The sequence below is a fragment of the Pristis pectinata genome, chromosome 28 (assembly GCF_009764475.1).
Source record: "Pristis pectinata isolate sPriPec2 chromosome 28, sPriPec2.1.pri, whole genome shotgun sequence".
Taxonomy (NCBI): domain Eukaryota; kingdom Metazoa; phylum Chordata; class Chondrichthyes; order Rhinopristiformes; family Pristidae; genus Pristis; species Pristis pectinata.
The window spans coordinates 26106909-26126781 of NC_067432.1; the positions used below are offsets into that span (position 1 = coordinate 26106909).

A 19873-nucleotide genomic window follows, 5' to 3' on the forward strand; every position below is an offset into this window, starting at 1 on the left:
GTTCTGCTGATGGGTGTTCAGCCTCTGAATGTGATTGCATTAGCTGCTGAGTTGAACTCCCACTTTGCAGCACTAGCTTGCACACTAATGGATGTTGCAGTCTGCCTGCTGCATATTCCCATTGTTGGTATTATCATAGAACAGTACAGCACAATACAGGCCCTTCGGCCCACAATGTTATGCCGACCTTTAAACCTCGCCTAAGACTATCTAACCTCTACCTCCCCCATATCCCTCTATTTTAAATTCCTCCATATGCTTATCTAGCAATCTAATGTTGCATATCCAGTATCCTAAAATTCCCAAAATAACTGCCATTGCAGTATCATATTTTGCATACTCTCATTCAATTCTATAAAACTTTCACTGCTTCTGGCTATTATTATTATTCTAGCAGTCTCTGCCTGCTGTCAACTTCCTTCAGTTCATTTTTCTGCATTAACCTTTCTTCGCAGATCAGAGCTGGAGCCCAGAGGGAGAGCATGAATAGAGCAAAAGCCAGATGCAGAGTGATGGAAGGGAGAAAGTGTCAGGGCAGAGAGGAACTGAATTTTTGTTCTTCCACACTACATTCTTCAAATCAGGTCTTGGGATGTTGGATGTGTGTGGTGATGAGGGTAGGTTTATCTGCTCATTGGGCAATGAAGGATCATTGGCCTGAAACATTGACTCTGATGGCCTCTCCACAGATGCTGCCAGACCTGCAGAATATCTCCAGCATTTTGTTTTTACTTCAAATTTCTAGCATCTGCAGTATTTTGGTTTTCACTGATTACAGACACAAAATGCAAGAACACATTACTTCATCATTTCTGATGTTAACTTAGGTGTTCTCCAAATAGATATACAAAGGAGGTAGAAATTGAAGGATTGATTTAATCTTGAGCAGGGAGCAGACAATCAGAAAGTTGGAAGACTAGATAGGCAACTGGGTAGTTAAAGTTGAGACGCATATTGTTGATGGTTGAATTTCAAATGTTAACGTGGAATAAGAATGAATTTTCATGACAGTTGTATTACTTTATTTGCTGCAACATTTTGTGAAGCAAGTTTTTAATCCAAAAAGCCACATTAATAGTGACCAAAGCAAAACAACTCAAAGACTCCACCAATAAGGAAGAAAACTGAAATGCCACATTCAACAAATACGTACTTAGAATAAAGCATGTATTTAGAACAATGTCACTATATATTTAGAATAAAGCAAACACCATCATGTAATTGTAACATTTATTTACTCACATGTGAAATTCCTAAGGGGACATTCACTGACTTATTATTCCGTAATTGTGTCTCAGTCTCCTTCCATTCTCTCTTGTCATAAAGAGAGCAATGTGATAGTCATAGAGCATGGAAACAGGCCCTTCAGCCCACTGAGTACATTGCCAACCATGAAGCACCCATTAACACTAACCCTACACTAATCCCATTTAATCTCCCCAAATTTCCATCAATGTGCTCAAGATTCTACCACTCACCTACACACTAGGGATAATTTACTTTAGTTATTTAATCTACTAATCCAAATTTGGGTCACTGGAGCTGTGAAGTAGCAACTCTACTAGCTGTGTCACTGTGCGGCCTTCACAATGCTGTTAGTTACCATCTGTAGGAATATACTCAAATTACCTTCCCAGGTAAAGCAATATATTATTACCCTTAAACGTCCTGAAGTGTTTACACTTTAATTTCCTTTTGTTATAAATTTCCAGTGCTACTTAACAATAGTGAGATAACCCCACAGAAAATGAGTGAGGACCAAGAATACACAAAATGAAGATAATCATTGTTAGCTTTCTTACTGGAAGTTGTGATGTAAAGCCTGCCCTGATGGTTTGGAAAAATATGCCAAAAATGGTAATGTTATAGGCTGACAATATTAAACTCTTTCTTGTTAAAGTTGGTCATTGAGACTAGACAAGTACCAGGTGATGTACTTGCTGCATACATCTGAAAGTTATCTGCATCGTGCTTCCTGCAGACATGAACTGCGTAATTTTGAGGAGTGGTGAATGGAAATGCACATTATGCAGTCACTTGTGAACATCCTGACTTCTGACATTGTGATAGAAGGAAGCCCATGATAAAGCAGCTGAAGAAGTTTGGGCCTAGGGCACTCCTGAGGAGCTCATGAAATGATCTCTTGGAGCTCTGGTTATTAATCTCCAACAATCTACAATCATGTTTCTTCGATCAGTATTCTGGATAGGCTGACCCCATCCTATGAATGGTTAAATAAAAAAAATAAACAAAATCATTAATGTGTGCTTTAATAGTTGGTGATTTTTATGGACAATTTTCTTATAAATTCTCTTGCAGTCTAAGTGATCAATGATATTTGCATGTTTCTAAAGTTTAATTAGAAAAAGACTGTCTGAGAAAATATAATAGATCTTCACAAAATTGTTGAGGAATTCAGACACAGGAATAAACCTGGAATTTCATATTTTGATACTGTGTAATTATTGTTGCAGCTGTTGCCAGAGAAATCTGTAATCATTTAGAAGTTAGGTTTTGGCTAGAAGTAATGGTGGTTTCTGCAATGTAATCAGCTGGGGAACCAGCTCAGCCTTCTGAAATACAATTTATCTAAATAAGTGCTGCCATGACTTTTTCCCCCTCATGTTCTATGTTACAGGCAACTTCAGCAACAACAACAAGCTGAGCTGGAAGTTGGTCCAAGGGAAGGTCTACCTTCCTATGACCCTTCACAGGTAATGTACACAAATATATCGCATTCTTACAAGCAATGCTTCAGAGGTGAGCCGATGGCACTAGTTAGTCATTTTTTATCCCAAGCTTGCATGATCTTACAATTTAAAAAAAACAAATAGACGATGTATCTTCTGGTTAAATTGAAGCCTACATTCTGGAAAAAAATTGATGGTATAATAGGCGTCATGTCACCTTTTATTTAAAAGGTCCCTGTTTCATCTGTTTCTGCTGGTGTCCAAGAGCATGGAAAATCAATGGACAAAACAGACCCCTTATTTTCACAAGACAGAGACCCCAGGTTCAGCGATATCTATAGTGGTATTTCACCTGGTGAGTTCAATTTGGATCTTTTTATAAGTGTCATAAATTCATAACTTAAGACGAGATCGAATTCAGTCTTGTTAAAAACATGTAAGGCTTTGTTTCCTTCCTTCCTTCCTTTCTAGCCAATTCTCAGTTTGATTTTACTTTTCATAAATTGAGCAAATATGTATGAGGTATCCAAGGGTAGATTCCAAGATTACAACTTTAAAGCTAAAATATCTGTTTTAAAGGTAAAAGTTCCATATTTATAAAAGAACAGCTGGTGCAAATTGCAGCTTTAAACATTCATTGCCTTTGAATTCTCAGACCTGTGTCTTTGATATTACAACAACTACACCAGTGAATTCCAGTTCTGCCTTCAAATGAAGTAATGCAAATTACAGTTAAAGACTGTGTTGGGTTTAGCCCTGCCATTTGTGTAACTTCTTACTCAGGATGAGTTGCCTTCCAGTGGTGGCCTCACAAATCACCCAGTACAATTCCACAACTGCTTCAGAAATCATGGGAGAGCAGCTCCAGACTCTTGGCTCTTATGTTGTCTATATTTGGGTGTTTTCTTCTGTAATTACCATTTAAAATTTTAAACTAACAGCTTAATGACTACTTCTGAAGATGTAGATGATACAAGAACCACAATCTCAATTTGCTGCTTTTGGAATGACTCTTTAGAATTCTCTATCTTAGAGAGCTGTGGAGGTGGAGTCATTGAATAGATTCAGGGTGGAGAATGACAGACCTTTGAGTTACCGGGGGTTGAGTGGCCTGGAGAGAGAGTAGGAAAGTGGTGTTAAGGCCAAGATTAGATCAACCATGGATAGGAGCAGGCTTGAGTGGCCTGCTTCCGGATCTTGTGTCACAAAGGCTTCCAGGAGACCAAATGATGAGCTGGGAGGTTCTTCAAATCTCTATGGATGCAGTGTTTGTTTGGTCATGCATGCTGATTACCTCCCCATAGTTTCATCATGATGAGTGACTGGAGGAACAGTTTTGGTCAGAGCTGGTGTGGATTTCATGGTTCCAGTGATAATACACATTGTGGGATTTAACGTGACATGCGGGCATCTGGAATGAGTGCCAGCAGCTCAGACAAGCACGGTCCCTGGATCTTGAGAATAACAGCGCTTGCAGCACTGTGCTCATGTGGCAATCCAACTCACTGTGGCTGGTTTTCGCACCATGTTCACCTGACTCTTGATATTCATATCATTTTTTTTAAAATATTGATTATGAAACATTACGTCAGTTGTGTGTCATGCCTTGTTGGGACAGAGTTAATTTTTCTCCTCAAAATGTGATATTTTGACAAACAGGTGCTTTGTTGGTTGTTGAGATGACACTCTGAGACTACACCAGATCTCATTGCAGCCTCCATTTGCGGGAATACTCAGTTGTTGACATGTCTTTAATCCCTTTGAAGGCCTTTGCTGTGTAGTTAGAGCATTGGTGAATTCCCATGAAATTGCAGCAGGCATATCACTGATATAAATGTTGGAGAGTCAGGGAGAGAAGCCGTTATTTGGAATTCTTTGTCTGGTCTCTGTCTCGGTGGTCAGCACGGATCCATCAACTGTCTAGAGATGTCCACTAAAGGTGGCGTGTTGTGCGGCCTGGCAGATTCCAGCACAGGTTTAGTTTCAGGCCCTATTTCCAACAGCGTGGTATGCGGTGGAGAGGACAATGAAGGTTGGCTGCAAAGGGATATTGGTCTTAAGGTTGTTCTGGGAGCCAGTCTCGCTGTCCAAGCTGAGGCAAGCACTTGACCATGGAGGCATAAATATAGCATAAACCTGTTTTCCTCCAGGGGATGGACACCTCATAACTGGAACAATCCTTAGAGATGTATAGCTGTACAAAGGAATGATTTGAATCTGTAGTTCTCAGAATTGCTGACTCAATTCCCCTGTTTCAGCAGAACTGTAACCAATGCTTCATGCCAGATTCAAGGGATTTGGCAGTCACCATCAAATTTGAATATAAGCACAGAAACCACCAATGTGCCATTAAACTGAGAGGGTCTGGAGGAATTCCATCTATCACTACGGCCTTCCCTCTTTGATGTATTCAGACCAACCCTAAGTTCCTCAGTGGATTAACTATCTGAGTATTTATATTTTAATTTATTTCAAGGACAGAATGTATGACTTTGAACTGGGAGTGGAACAACATCTGTCCAGAGGTAAAAGAAAATGACAGCCTGCTCATGGTCTATCTGCTATCTGGAAAACCGTAACAGGAAGTTCTGCCACTATTGTCAACATGCAAGCCAAACACTCAATGGCTTCCCTTTCGCTGGAGTAATGACCGCAAGTAATTCAGACAATAAAAAAAGTGCACAAAGATTGGTGCAGTTGTTGACAGTGGGAAAGGTAGTCTTAGACTGCAAGGTGATCTTGATGTGTTGGTGAAATGACAGATGGAGTTTAATCCAAATAAGTGTGAGGGGTTGTGTTTTGGGAGTACTAATGAGTATAGGACATACACTGTGAATAGTAAGATCTTTGGGAGTATTGAGAAACAGAGGGACCTTTGGGTGCAAGTCTAAAGATCCTTGAAGATGGCAGTGCAGGTAGATAACGTGGTTAGGGAGGCATTAGTTCGGGCAAAGGACACAAGAGCAGGGAGGTTACACTCCAATTTTATAAAACCTTGGTCAGACCTCAGCGGAGTACTGCATGCAGTTCTGGTTATCGAGGTATAGGAAGGATGTGATAGCGCTGGAAAGGATACAGAGGAGATTCACCAGGATGTTGCCTGGGATGGAGCAGTTCAGTTACGAGAAGAGACTGGAGAAGTTGGATATATTCTCCTTGGAGCAGAGGACTTTAGAGGTGACATAGGGGTATCAATAGGATAGACTGCAGGAATCTTTTCCCCTTATAAGGGGTGAATAAAACTAGAGGGCATAGATTTAGCGTAAGGGTTCAGTGGTTTAGAGGGTTTTAAGGGGGACCTATCACACCCCATTAAGTACCTGGAATACACTACAGGAGAGAGTGTTGGAAGCAGAGTCGCTGACAGCATTTAAGAAGTGCCTGGATGAGCACTTGAATTGCCTAGGCATAGAAGGCTAGGGGCCAAGTGCTGTAAAATGAGATTAAAACAGATGGGAGCTTACTCGTTGGCATGGATGTGGTGGGCCGAATGGCCTGTTTCCATGCAATATGACTCTCTAATCATATTATTAATTTAATATTTTAAGTGGAAGTTGCTTAAGTACTTAAGGGAGAATGGGAGAAGAATCTATTGATAGAGTGAGGTAAAGTAAGAAAGGAATAAGTGGTGCTTAAGTACCAAGATTAATCTCTGCTGTAAATGTTTTATAATGTAGTACATGTTATTCTGGTAAAAAGTAATGGTCAACCATATTTTACTCGGTCACTGAAATTTTTAAGATCCAAAATAATGTTTTAAGCAAAAATTTAAAATTATATTGTGAACAACATAACTATGTGTACACACTGAATTTTCCTTTATCAGTTTCTGCCTTCAGAGCAATTTTTATCTTAAGACTTCACACACCGGGAAAGTATGGGGTACTTGTGGAAGATGACAGCATTTTGGTTAAGTTAACTGATTTAGTATCCAGAGACCTTAAGTATTGATCTGGAGACAAGAGTTTGAATCTTGTCAGGGCACTTAAGTAATTTAAGTAAATAAATAAAATATGCTAACACCAGTAATGATACCCGTGAAACCACCAAATACACCTCTAGACACTGAGTGTGGCAGGTTACAGAATTGCAGAGGATGTGTCATTTACTTGTAAAGGTTGAAGCACAAAATTTATCCCATCTGTGTGGATAAGCACTTGAGTCCTTTTGACATTTCAAAATCAAAACAAAAATGTTTGTTGCAAATGAATTTATTATTCTCAATAGAAAGATGGAAGGGAATTTTGATTTGTTTATCCAAATGATAAACCTCACAAAATGAATTTAAGTTTTTACAGTTTCTGCTAACTGGCTGCCACACAATCAACACAAACTCTTCCTCTCAAACTAGTTCTAATTTCACTTCGAAAATCTTTCTCTTGAGAATACAGTGAGCCTTTTTTGTACAAGGTTAGGAAGGTATCTAAGCAATGATATTTTAAGAACACAACAAGGCTTTTATTAAAGTTGATGTTTCATAAATAGTTAATGGCAGCAAATTCACTAATAGTACACTCAGCTTTAAGAAACAGAAGAAGAAAACCAAGATGCCCAAGGATGAAAAGGGGAGGGTTAATAGCTGAAATGTAGAGAGGACGGCCACCTCTGCCCATCTCTCAGTATACTGAGCTCCTCTCCTCAATAGAGAACTGGAGCCTGTCCCTGTTCTACATCAGTGCTCTAAATCTTGATAATTCTATAAAGGTGTCATATATATACACACACACACAATGTGTGTGTGAGGCAATATATATATATTGCCTCTTTTCCCATTATTTTGGAGTTCTCGACCTCCTTACAGATTTTTCAGTGTTTACACATACCCCAGGTCTTCTCCAGTGCTTTTGACCCTGAATGTTTTTTTTGAGTGTTCCTAAATCCTATGTTCCTTAGTCTGTGACTCATGGGATTGGCTCTAATTCTCTTTGAGCCTCTGAACAGTTCTCATACTCTAGGATACCTCCAAGTAATGCTGGATGTGAGAGTGATCCACATATTGTTGTAGCGTGAGGTAATTGCTGCTATGCTGTCTTCAGACTTAACGAGCTCTGTGCTACTGGACATACGACTTACGATTAAATTGCTGTTGTTAAAATCTCTGACTTTCTTTGAACAATAGCATGGAAAGTAACAAAAAGCTGAGGAGTGAATTAAGGAAACTAATGATCCATTTAATTAAAAGTTGCAAACTAAAGCTGATTGGAACATAATTGTATTAAAGTGCATTTTAATAAATGTAGGAATCTATTTACACAAAGTGCTGAAGGAACTCAGCAGGTCCAGCAGCATCTATGGTCAGAAATGAACGGTTGACGTTTCGGGTCAAGACACTTCATCAGACTACCAAGGTGAAATATGAGGTGCTGTTCCTCCAATCTTTGTCTGGCCATGGATTGACATGTCAGTATGGGAGTGGGATGTGAAGTTGAAGTGGCTGGCTACTGGGAGATCCTTGCTTTTGCGGCAGATGGAGTGAAGATGCTCGACGAAGCAGTCACCCAATCTGTGTCGGGTCTCACCAATGTAGAGGAGGCTGCACTGGATGCAATAAATAACACCCTCAGATTCAGGGCCCTGAATGGTAGTGAGGGAGGAGGTGTAGGGACAGGTATAGCATCTAGTGCTGTTGCAGAGATAAGTGCTGGTAGAGGCAAGTGGACGAGGGAATTGCAGAGAAAAAGTCGACCCTCATATTCTACCTTGGTAGTCTCCTACTTGATGGCCTCAACATCGATTTCTCTAACTTCGGGTAACCCCTCCTCTCTACCCCCCCCCCACTCTTTTCCTCCCTCCTCCCCCCGCTCCCCTTTGTCTTCCCTCATTCCTGTGGCCCCCTCACCCCTTCTCTTTCCCTTCCCCTGCCCTCATGACCTGCCCATCTATTCCCCAGCTCCTTACCTTTATTCCATGGTCCACTGCCCTCTCCTACCGGAATCCTCCTCCTTTAGCCCTTTGCCTCTTCTACCTATCACCTGGCAGCTTCTTACTTCTCCCCCCTCCCCCACCCACCTACCTTCCCCCTCTCACCTGGACTCACCTATCACCTGCCAGCCTGTGCTCCTCCCCCTCCCTGACCTTCTTATTCTGGCTTCTGCCCTCTTCCTTTCCAGTCCTGATGAAGGGTCTCAACCTGAAACATCGACTGTTCATTTCCCTCCATCAATGCTGCCTGACCTGCTGAGTTCCTCCAGCACTTTGTGTGTGTTGTTCTAGATTCCAGCATCTGCAGAATCTCTTGTGCCTAGGAATCTATTTAGTTTTGATTACTTGATATTAGTAAGAACACGCACTGCCAGAAGTGAAGAGAATTACCGCCACTGCAGTGAGTGAGCTGCGTCTTGCGGGATGAAAGATGAAAGTTGTGAATTAGAAAATGTAGTTTACCTGAAGTGGAAACATTGTTGGAAAAATCTGAAATAAAAATAGAAAATGCTGGAGGTACCAGCAAATTAGGCAACATCTGTGGAGAGAGAAACAGAGTTAACCTTTCGGGTCAAAAACCATTCATCAGAACGCTGCCCTTGACAATGATATCTGTTTTCACTGAATGTGAAGTGTCACTGGAATGCATGGCAGTCATTGCCCTTAAAGATAGCAGTTATCAGGTTCATGATTTGCTGCAGATTGTGTGCAGACACACTGCTGTTCAGTAGAGCTCCTTAATATTAACCCAGCAATGAAGAAGGTGTAGTGATATATTTCCAAGTCAAGATGATGTGTAATTGAAGGTAGTGGTGTTCCCATGCATCAGCTGTCATCCTTGCAGAGGTAGAGGTTTAAAGTAAAAACAGATAACGCTGGAAATATCCAGGCAGCATTTATTGAAAATTGAAACTGTTAATGTTTCAGTTTGAAGGCCCCTCATCAGAGGTAGTTACCAGTTTGAAGGCACTATTAGAGGCTGTGAGAAGTTACCACAGTGCATCTTGCAGATGGTATACAAGGCCGTCATGATGTCCCAGTGGTGGAGGGAGTATTTAATATGCTAGATGGTGTTCCAGTCTAGCCAGCTGGAAATAGAAAGATTTCCTTCACAACTTGTGTTTGGTAGAAGGAGGGAGTCAGTCAGTGGGTTAATCCAGTTAAGATTCTGGTCATTATTGACCCCTAAGACCCACAATCTCCTGCTGTTGGTTGACACTTACATCTAAGTTTATGGTTCATGTGCTTAGCTTTTCTCTTTCGGAAGGGAGAGGGAGATGTTCATGGTCTTCATGTTTAGAATATTGCAAATTGACATATCTCCTAGAATCTTCATAGCTGCATCTTAAAAGAGCAACCCAATTATGCACCTTTCATTGTTGTCTTTATTGCCCTTAAATATACCAATGACTTGGACTCCACACCCCTCTGTGGTAACAAATTCCACAGATTCACCACCCACTAGCTGAAGAAATTCCTCCTCATCTCAGTTTTAAAGGGATTCTCTTTATTCTGATGCTGTGCCCTTGGATCCTAGACTCTCCTACTAATGGAAACATCCTCTCCACAGTCTATCCAGGCCTTTCAGTATCTGGTAGGTTTCAATGAGATCCCCCCCCTCATCCTTCTGAACTCCACCGAGTACAGGCCCTGAGATATCAAACACTCCTCATAGGTTAAGCCTTTCATTCCTAGGATCATTCTTGTGAACCTCTGGTCCCTCTCCAGGGCCAGCACATCCTTCCTTAGATATGGGGCCCAAAATTGCTCACGGTATTCCAAATGTGGTCTGGCCAATGCCTTATAAAGCCTCAGCAGTACATCCTTGACTTCTTGTTTATTAATGCAATTACTGTGGAGGTGGTCTCTCAGGGAAAGAGTCCAGTTTGTCATACATGTTCCCACCGTCTACACAAATTCATGCTGTTATCATCCTCCTGCTGATACACAATCCAAAGCTTACCTTAGCTTTAGTACCTGTGAAGCTTTGCTGAACTGTCAACCATTGGTTTAAAGTAATTGAGCAATAAAATTAATAGAACAATATGTGAAGTGTTTTTGAAATAATTAATAGTAAGTTATGAACAAAAGCATTGTAGTTGACTTGCACCGTTTAATGTTTATGGTTATAAATCTCTGGATCCATATTTAAGGGCCAGGTTGGGACTACTCATTGCTGGCCTTGTCAGTATTTGCCTGGTATTTGCAGCTTCCAACCCAACTTTTACCTCCTTTATTTTTTTGAAAGTGTAAAACCTTAAAGAAGGAAATGTCCAATCAGGCTATACAAAGCAGGATGAAAGGCTGCACTCCGACATCGGTTAATGTAATTGATGCAGAACAAGAATTCTGGAATGGGAAAAGGGAGTTATGACTCTAAAAGTGTTAGCACCACTCCTGTAGCCAGGGCGATTGAAACATGCGGGTCAGATCTCTGAAATTTCCTCTCTTGCTTCCTTTGACAGCTTGGGATATACTGTATTTCATATGGCTTTGGTGAATTATCCACTCTTATAAATGTTGGACCCTTAGTACTTTTTCTTTTACAATGTTTATCTCATCCAATACTTCTCACAATTCCTTTGAATACAGTAGTGTCACCATCACCTGCTTTGGTGAAGATATACACAAATTATTCATTAAGAACATTCCTAACAGCCACCGCCTCCACACACAGTAACCTTTTGATCATTAAAATGCCCTATTCTTTCCTAGTTACCCTCTTGCTCCTTATGGACATGTTCAAGTCGAGTTTATTATTATGTGCACAAGTACGGTGAGATACAGGTACAATGAAAAACTTGCAGCAGCATCACAAGCACGTATATACAGACAAAACACAGAATATAAATTTTATGTAAATTATACCTTATACCATAAGTGAAAAAAGACTGCAAAAGCGAGACCTTAGTGCAAAAAAAAATCCAAAGACAAGTCAGAATCAGATTTATTTTCACCGACTTATATGACGTGAAATGTGTTATTTTATGGCAGCAGTACAGTGCAAAGGAATAAAATTACTATAAGTTACGAAAATAAATAAATAGTACAAACAAGAAAGAATCATGGGTTCAGAACTCTGATGGCGGAGGGGAAGAAGCTGTTTCTGAATCGTTGAGTGTGGGTCGTCAGGCTCCTGTACCTCCTCCCCAATGGTAGTAACAAGAAGAGGGCATGTCCCGGACATTGAAGGTCCTTAGTGATGGATGCTGCCTTCTTGAGGCAGCGCCTCCTGCTGAAATAGGTGTCGGGTTGTGCAGGTAGGTTCAAGAACCTGATAGGTTGCAGGAAAGTAGCTGTTCCTGAACCTGGTGGTGTGGAACTTCAGGCTTCTGTATCTCCTACCTAACAGTAGCAACAAGAAGAAGGCATGACCAGATGGTGAGGAGCTTTGAAGATAGATGTCGCCTTCTTGAGGCAGTGCCTCCTGTAGATGCTGTCAATGGTGGGGAGGGCTGTGCCCATGATAGACCAGGTTGTGTCCACCACTCTCTGCAGCCTCTTGCATTCCTGTGTGTTGGAATTGCTGTGCCGGCCCAGGATGCAACCAGTCAGGATACTTCCAACAGCGCATCTGCAGGTTGGTAAGAGTATTTGGTGACATGCCAAATCTCCATAAACTTCCAAGAAAGGAGAGGGCCTGGTGTACCGCCTTCGTGATTCCTTCAATGTGTTGGGCCCAGCAAAGATCATCCGAGATGTTAGTGACCAGGAATTTGAAGATGCTTACCCTAATGCATGTTTGCTGTTTCTTTGCCTTTACTTGGCAATATACTTTCCCCCTCTTCCCTCGCCAGATTTCTTTTATGGTTTTAATCCTTCTCTAACTTTTCCAGCTTTATTCTGTCTGATATAAGCTTCCTTATTCTTATCCTACCTTCGACGCACATTGCCATTTAGGGACACATCAGAATTACTTAGGAAGGAAATTACGAAGGAAATCAGGCTGGCATTTGTGCAGTGCATCTTTATAATTAACTGTAATACTATTTCAAGAGATCTGGTCTACACACCCCATTATTCCTTTTTTTTTTGTAGAACTTGTGCATCAAAGAGCAAGTCAGAAATGATGAGTTAAATAGTTGACAATTTATTTAATTTGGACAGAGCTAATGCATCCTGGCCAAAAAGAAAAGCTGCGGACTTTATGATTAAACAGTCAACTGGAAAATGGAAAGTTTAGAAATGACTATTCAAAGTGATGCAACTGAGCAGTGGAGACAAGAGACTGCAGATGCTGGGATCTGGAGCAACAAACAACCTGCTGGAAGAACTCAGTGGGTATGTGTCTTGATGCAGGGTTTCGACCGGAAACATCGTCAATTTCTTCCTTCCACAGGTGCTACTCGACCTGCTGAGTTCTTCCAGCAGATTGTTTGTTGAACCATGGGTCATTACTTATATTAGTGGGCTATAACATTTCCAATGGCATAGGTGTCTGAGTCTTGCTCTGACATAATAAGCTAACACAAGGCAATTAAGTGGTTCACTGGGTATCCATTCTGTCCTTTCATTTGTCAGACTTTGTGGTTAAGCTCATCAAAGACTAAAAGTTCCTTTGTATCTGCTGGATGTTAGGATTCGATTGCAAATGATTTGGGCATCTCAAACCGCTTTAATTGACTTGGGCCCTCAGTGAAAACTGTTTCAGTCTTGGCAAGTCATCTATCAGCTACAATCAAGGAATCAATGAAGGGCTAACTGCCTTCCCCACCTCCCCATCTCCTCCCCAGGCCCCTCACCTCCTCAACACTGTCATAAGCCAGCTGCCAACAAGAAAGCAGCAGGAAGACCTGCAGCTGCTTGGAGCACAGCTCACGTCATACCACACGTGTACCACCACCACAGGGAGAAAGATTATCACCGTTATTTGTGAAATGAAGCAATACTTAAAAAAAAAGTCAAGATGGTACTTAATTTTCCAGTTTTTATTGGCTCTGATATTCACATTCCAAAATGTGCCTTGCACTACACCAGATGTGATTTTTAAATGTCATTAAAAAGCTGAAAGGATATGTCAATACATGCTTATAATTGCTGTGTGAAAAACTGGTGTTTTGAACTTACTGGAGTACAAAGGCTAAAGGTTAAAAACTGAATTACACAATTGGTTGCTCTTAGTTAGAATAAAAAGAAAGTCTAATATTTCAGTTGGAGCCCTTTGTAGCATCAGTTAGATGTAGTTCTTAACTTGTATTAACACAACTGTCTTTAAAATAGTGTATTTCCAGCATTTGATATTTCCAAATCTGTGATTTCTGTAATCCAGTGAGCCTCATATTATTAATTCCCAGCACAGATGATTTTTTAAATTCATTTTTAGAATTGTACCTGATAAGTTTCAGAAATACTCTGCTTTTGGTGTTACAGTTTTTTTGCTTTTCAATGCTGCTTTCTGCTGCTATAGCTGTGTAATTCTAGTATTCACACTACATAGGAACTTTGACCTTGATTTGTTCCACAGGTGCCAATTGTTAAAAAGTTATTCTACAGCATAATTCTAGTCAAACCTCTGTTTCCTAAAAGATTCCTTTGACTTTCATCATTGCAGCACTTCCTTTGTTTTTCAGGTTTACTGCCCTTTTGCTCACCATTTCCTCCACATTTCCTAACTGCTTTACAGACTGTGCAGCTTCCACTCCAGTTTTGTCACTTTCAGGGATAATTGTCTGATTTATAACATTCCTTCAGCCCTCGTTGATTTAGATATGTGTATTTATTACCTATTCTTAATTTCCTTTGAGAAGGCAGTGGTGAGATACCTCCTTGAACTGTAGCAGTCTCTGTACCAGGGTTTAGATCCAGCGACAATAAAGGACTGGCCATTGTATTTCCAATTCAGGATGGCTGTAACATGGAGAGGAACCTGTAGGTAGTAAAGTTGCCATGTACCTGCTGCTCATGTCCTTCGTGGTTGTGGAGATCATGGTTTTGGGAGGTGCTGTTGGAGTAGTCTGGATGAGTAACTGCAGTGCCTTTGACACAGGGTACATACTGTAGCTCTTGTCTGCTGATGGTGGAGGGAATGAATGAATAGGCTGTTGGTTAGGTTGCCAATCAAGTGACTTACTTTGTCTTGGGTGGAGTCGAGCTTCCTGAGTGTTGGTTGTGCTGCACTCATCTAAACAAGTGGAGAATTTTTCTTCATTGACGTGCCTTGTGGATGGTGAAAAGTGTTGGAGGTGTCAAGAGTTGCTTCACTTACCTCAGAATACACAGTCTCTGACCTGTTCCTGTAGTTATAGTATTGATACAGCTGATCTACAAGGATATTGAGAATGGGAAACTTGGTGTTACTAATGTTTTTCAATGTTAAGGGTAGCTGTTTAGTCTTTCTGTCATTAGAATTGGTCAATGCCTGGCACTTTTGTAGCATGCATGTTACTTGCCCTCTGTAAGCCCATGTCTGAATGCTGCCTAGGTTTTACCTCTGCAGGCATGAGCTACTTCATTTACTGAGGAGTCGAGATGGGAATTGAACATTGTGTAGTCATCAGCAGTCATCCCCATCTCTAACCTTGTGATGGGAGGAAGGCCATTAATGAAGCAGTGGAGGTGGTTGGGTCTAGGTGCAGCTAATTCTGGAGTGCAGGTCTTCAGAATGATAGAGTCATAACATCATAGTGGGAATGCCGTCTGGTCCCATATCCTGTGTAACATCCAGAGTCTCAGGCGTTTCTTGATATCTTGTGGAATGTATCGAATTGGCTGAAGACTGGCTTCTGTGATGTTGGGGAAGGGAGCTGAGGTGGATCATCTATTTGGTGCTTCTGGCTGAACGTGGTTGTGAATGCCTCAGTCTTTAGCACTCACATGCTGGGCCCTGCTACTAATAAGGATGGAGATGTTGTTGGAGCCTTCTCCTCCAATCAAATGTTTAATTGTCCATCAGCAATCACAGCCAGATGCAGTAGGACTGCAAAGCTTCCATCAGGCCCTTTGGTTGTGAGATCACCTGGGTCTGTTGCATTCTGATTAAATGTAAGGTGGCACAGTGGATGAAAGAAACATCTTGTGTATAATGAAAATCATCTTATCCAGCATGCACAGTTAATATCATTGATGTTAAATGTTTGTACAGCTTTAATTTCCCCTGTAGATGCTGGTTTAAAAAAACTATACAAAAGCTAGGAATTGTGGGTGTTTGCAGGGGGGGGGGGGTGGGGGACTGCCATAGGAATGGAACAGAGACTGAAATCATGACAGGATATTTTTATCCCTTTTTCCTGCTTCTGTTTCCCCTCTTTCCCTACCTTTGGATGGCCTGCTGGTTCTTGGAACCTCCCAAACAAATGGTGCTGGCACCAAGCATAAGTAAAGACTCACGGGTATAGTGGGCCCAGAATTTCTAAAAGGGCAATCCAGAAAGTTAGAGTCATGGAATAGAACCAGCACAGATACAGGCCATTCAACCCATCGACTCTGTGTTAGTTCTTTTTAAAAGTAATATAATCTGATGTTACATAGTATAATATACAGTCAAAGCATCACCTGACCAAACCTCTGGGAATGTTTCCAATCAGGATTGGTAATTGCACTCCTCGATTGCATTGGCACAGATTCACAGCTTTCTTTCCACATATAAGCATTCTGCAGCTGCAGCATTTGGTTGGAGGCCGTCTGATGATCTCCGCAAAAGTCATCTCTACAACAATCCCCCTTTATCTGTGCATCCTACCAAGTGAGCAGATCACAGTGTCTCTCCCCTCACCATCTTCCTCATTGGAAAGAGTCATGGAGCATTAATGAACCATGAAATCCAAAAAGCATAAAATAAACTGGAATCACCTCCTGTTGTAAGGGCTGCAGACTTGATCATGAAACAATGAAGAATGCTGCAGAAATGTAGCCAATCACGGCCTCATCTTGTTCTCTGTCTGCAAGGTATGAGTTTTTTGAAAATAAAGACACCTGATACAAGTCCCTGCATGTTTCACTGTTTGCTTCAAATAGAACTTAGAGTGCAGAAACTGGCCGTTTATCCAAACAGGTCCATGGTGCTGTGCATAATCCTCCCAACCCTCCTACCTTCTTTCATGTAGCCCCATCATGTATCCTCCCTTAAATGCATTTATGCTGGTCACCTCAAATGTACTTCGTAACAGTTTTCATATTCTTAGAGCAGATAGAATAAAAACCTTAAATGAATAAAATTGTTATTTACTTACCTTTTTTCGTCCATACTGATTTCTTATAATTTGATGCTGCAGGTCGTAGAACTCTCCAGGACAGAATAGACTCCTCAGCTCAGAGTGCCCTTGAAGGCTCTTCGAAAAATCTTTTGTGCTTTTGTTTCCATGACCCTGCAAATTGTCCCTTTCCAAGTACATACTCATTTGATTTTTGGAAGTTACTCAGTTTTGTACTAACCCTTCTGGTCCTTTTGACAATTATCTTAAGTCTGCGTCCATTTTCACCTATGAAAACCTCTCCGAATGTTGACACCTCTGTTATTTTACCTGTTTGTCACTTCTGGTCTATGGAATGAAGTCCAAGTGCCTCTAATCTCTCCATGCAACTGAAATTCCATGTATCTCTTTCCGTCCTGGTAAGTCTCATCTGCACCCTCTCAGGACTTGACATTCGTTCTAATGTTCAATGCCCAGAGTTTAACACGGTAGTCTAGCTGAGACTTAACCACCGATTTATAAACGTTCACCTAACTCCTTTTTTGTCTTCCACATGTCTGTTTATAGAGTTCAAGATTCCTGAAACTTTTCTTTCAATAAAAACAGTCATACCAGTTTGTCCCAACAACTTGAGAGATTTGTGTGTGTGAAGCCCTTGGTTTCTCTGAGTTTGCGCTTCCCTTAAAATTGTAGAGTTTGATTCATTTTGTGCTACCTTCTTCATCCTCCTCTACAACAGCCACTTGTGAGTCCCAGATGTGCTCTATCCAGAACAATTAAAAACAACTTGCATATGTGCACATTTCCTCCACCCACTTGAATCGAAGGAAGTACATAGAATTCAAAACCTGCTCTTCTTGAATAAGGGTACCATGCTGAGTGTCCTCCAGTCATCTGGCACCTTGTGTGTGGCCAGCAAAGATATAAAAATCTGTCAGGACGAAATCAGTCTCCTCCGTTGCCTCCCACAGCAGCCAGGGATACATCACATTAGGTCCTGGGGATTTATCCATCCATAAGTCTGCTAAGACACCTAATGCCTTCTTTGAAATGCTTACAAGTTCTAGATTTTCATAGTTCTCCTTGAATTGTGCTGTACTCTGGGCTTCTGCTAACTGCATTCCCTACATTTAGGCCTTGATATATAAATGACAGGTATTTGTAGGATTGCTTTTGCCAATCAACTGCCACTAACACGTTGTGAAGTGTGTTATTTTCCAAGCTGCCTTTACCAAAGAGTTGAATTTGAGGCCTGGTTCTACTTGAATGTAAGTCACTGTTGCAGAACTCTTTAATAATCATTGGAATAACAATTAATGCCTTACTTCAAGCACACTGCCGTTCAAGTAGACAGAACATTTCTAGCTCTAAATTGAGACCAGTTTAATTCTCAAACTGGAAAAACCTTTCCAGTTTTTCCTTTGCTTACTAGGCAGTGAAATTGTCAGCATTAGTGCCTGTTCGCTCATACTTGTGCTTGTAAGAGCCTAAGGTATCTTAGCATCAGTGTTATGGATAGATAAATGTCTGGTTAAAAATTCTTCCAGCTGATAGGGATCTTGAAAATTCAGCTAAAGGCAATTTCACTCGGTCCGTGCACCCTTATTAAGTTTCTGATGACAGTGCTTGATAAACAGCTTTTTGGTGTACTGTTAGCATACTTATAATATTTATTGTTTAGTTTGGCAAATGCACAAGACAGTATTTATGTCATAACTGTCTTTGCAGAGGCTCTGGATTTCCTTAAGACCTCAGTCTTTGGTTGTGAGCCAAGGAGCAAGAATTCTAGCTGATCTATTTTCCACTGTTCTGTTTTGCTGAATGCTGAAGCCAGATTTCAGGAAGACTGCACAGAAAAAGCTTGTAAACCCAAACATTTAGAGAGTGTGGCAATGAGAATATAGCTCTGGTTTCCAAATTGGTTCAGTCATCCATTTTTGTGCCATTTTTGATTAATTTACTTCTACGTTTTTGTCTGCATTGCATTTTCCTATAGTATTGGCCAGAGTGAGATGGGGTAGACTTAGGTCATCTTCAGTCTTCAATACAATTTTTATTTTGAATTTGCTTGTGAAATCTGATTTTTATTCTCAAATGTGGGGAGCAAAGCAGAGATGGAACTGGAAGTCAAACTGCATTACTACATGGAGTCCTGTGGGGTGGAGCCAGATCCTGAAAGAAGAGAGCAGGGAGGGTTTAACTCAGGACTGAAGTTGCTTCTGTACTGGCAAAGAGGAAATAATATAACAAACAGGAAATGGCAATTAGCAGGAAACTGACATACAGTGACCAAGATTGTGATTTAGGATACCTTTTATTATGGCAAGGAAAAGTCAGAAAATGACTTCTAGAGAATGACTTCAGGTACTAGAGAGTACCCCTGTGGCTGTACCCCTTGACAATAAGTACTCCTGCTTGAGTACTGTTGGGGGAGACAGCCTACCTGGGGGAAGCAACAGTGGCAGTGTCTCTGACACAGAGCCCGGCCCTGTGGCTCAGATGGGTAGGGAAGGAGTGAGGAGGGCACTAGTGATAGGCGACTCTATAGTTAGGTGGGCAGACAAGCAATTCTGTGGACGCAGGAAAGAAACTCGGAAGGTAGTTTGCCTCCCAGGTGCCAGGGTCCGGGATGTTTCTGATCACGTCCAAGATATCCTGAAGGGGGAGGGAGAACAGCCAGAGGTCATGGTACATATTGGTACCAACGACATAGGTAGGGAAAGGAATGAGGTCCTGAAAAGAGACTATAGAGAATTAGGAAGGAAGTTGAGAAGCAGGACCTCAAAGGTAGTAATTTCCCGATTACTGCCTGTGCTAAGCGACAGTGGGTATAGGAACAGAATGAGGAAGAGGTTAAATGCGTGGTTGAGGGATTGGAGTAAGGAGCAGGGATTCACTTTTCTGGATCATTGAGGCCTCTTTTGGGTCAGGTATGACCTGTTCAAAGAGGACGGGTTGCACTTGAATCCCAGGGGGACCAACATACTGGCGGGGAGGTTTGCTAAGGCTACAGGGGAGAGTTTAAACTAGACTTGTTGGGGGGTGGGATCCGTACTGGAGAGACTGGGGAAGAGGTGTTTGGCTCTCAAATAGAGGAGGCTAGGAGTAAGTACCATAGGCAGGTGATAGAGA

General features: G+C 41.3%; 1 protein-coding gene across 8 annotated transcripts in view; it reads left to right on the forward strand.

Annotated features, from left to right (window-relative positions):
* Positions 1-19873, forward strand: part of arnt2 (aryl-hydrocarbon receptor nuclear translocator 2) — a 262293-nt gene that overhangs the window by 169048 nt on the left and 73372 nt on the right. For all 8 annotated transcript variants that reach the window (XM_052040356.1, XM_052040351.1, XM_052040353.1 and 5 more), the window contains 2 exons: positions 2639-2714; positions 2922-3045. In XM_052040356.1, coding sequence (XP_051896316.1) covers positions 2639-2714; positions 2922-3045 — 200 coding nt within the window. The remainder of the gene's footprint in view (positions 1-2638; positions 2715-2921; positions 3046-19873) is intronic.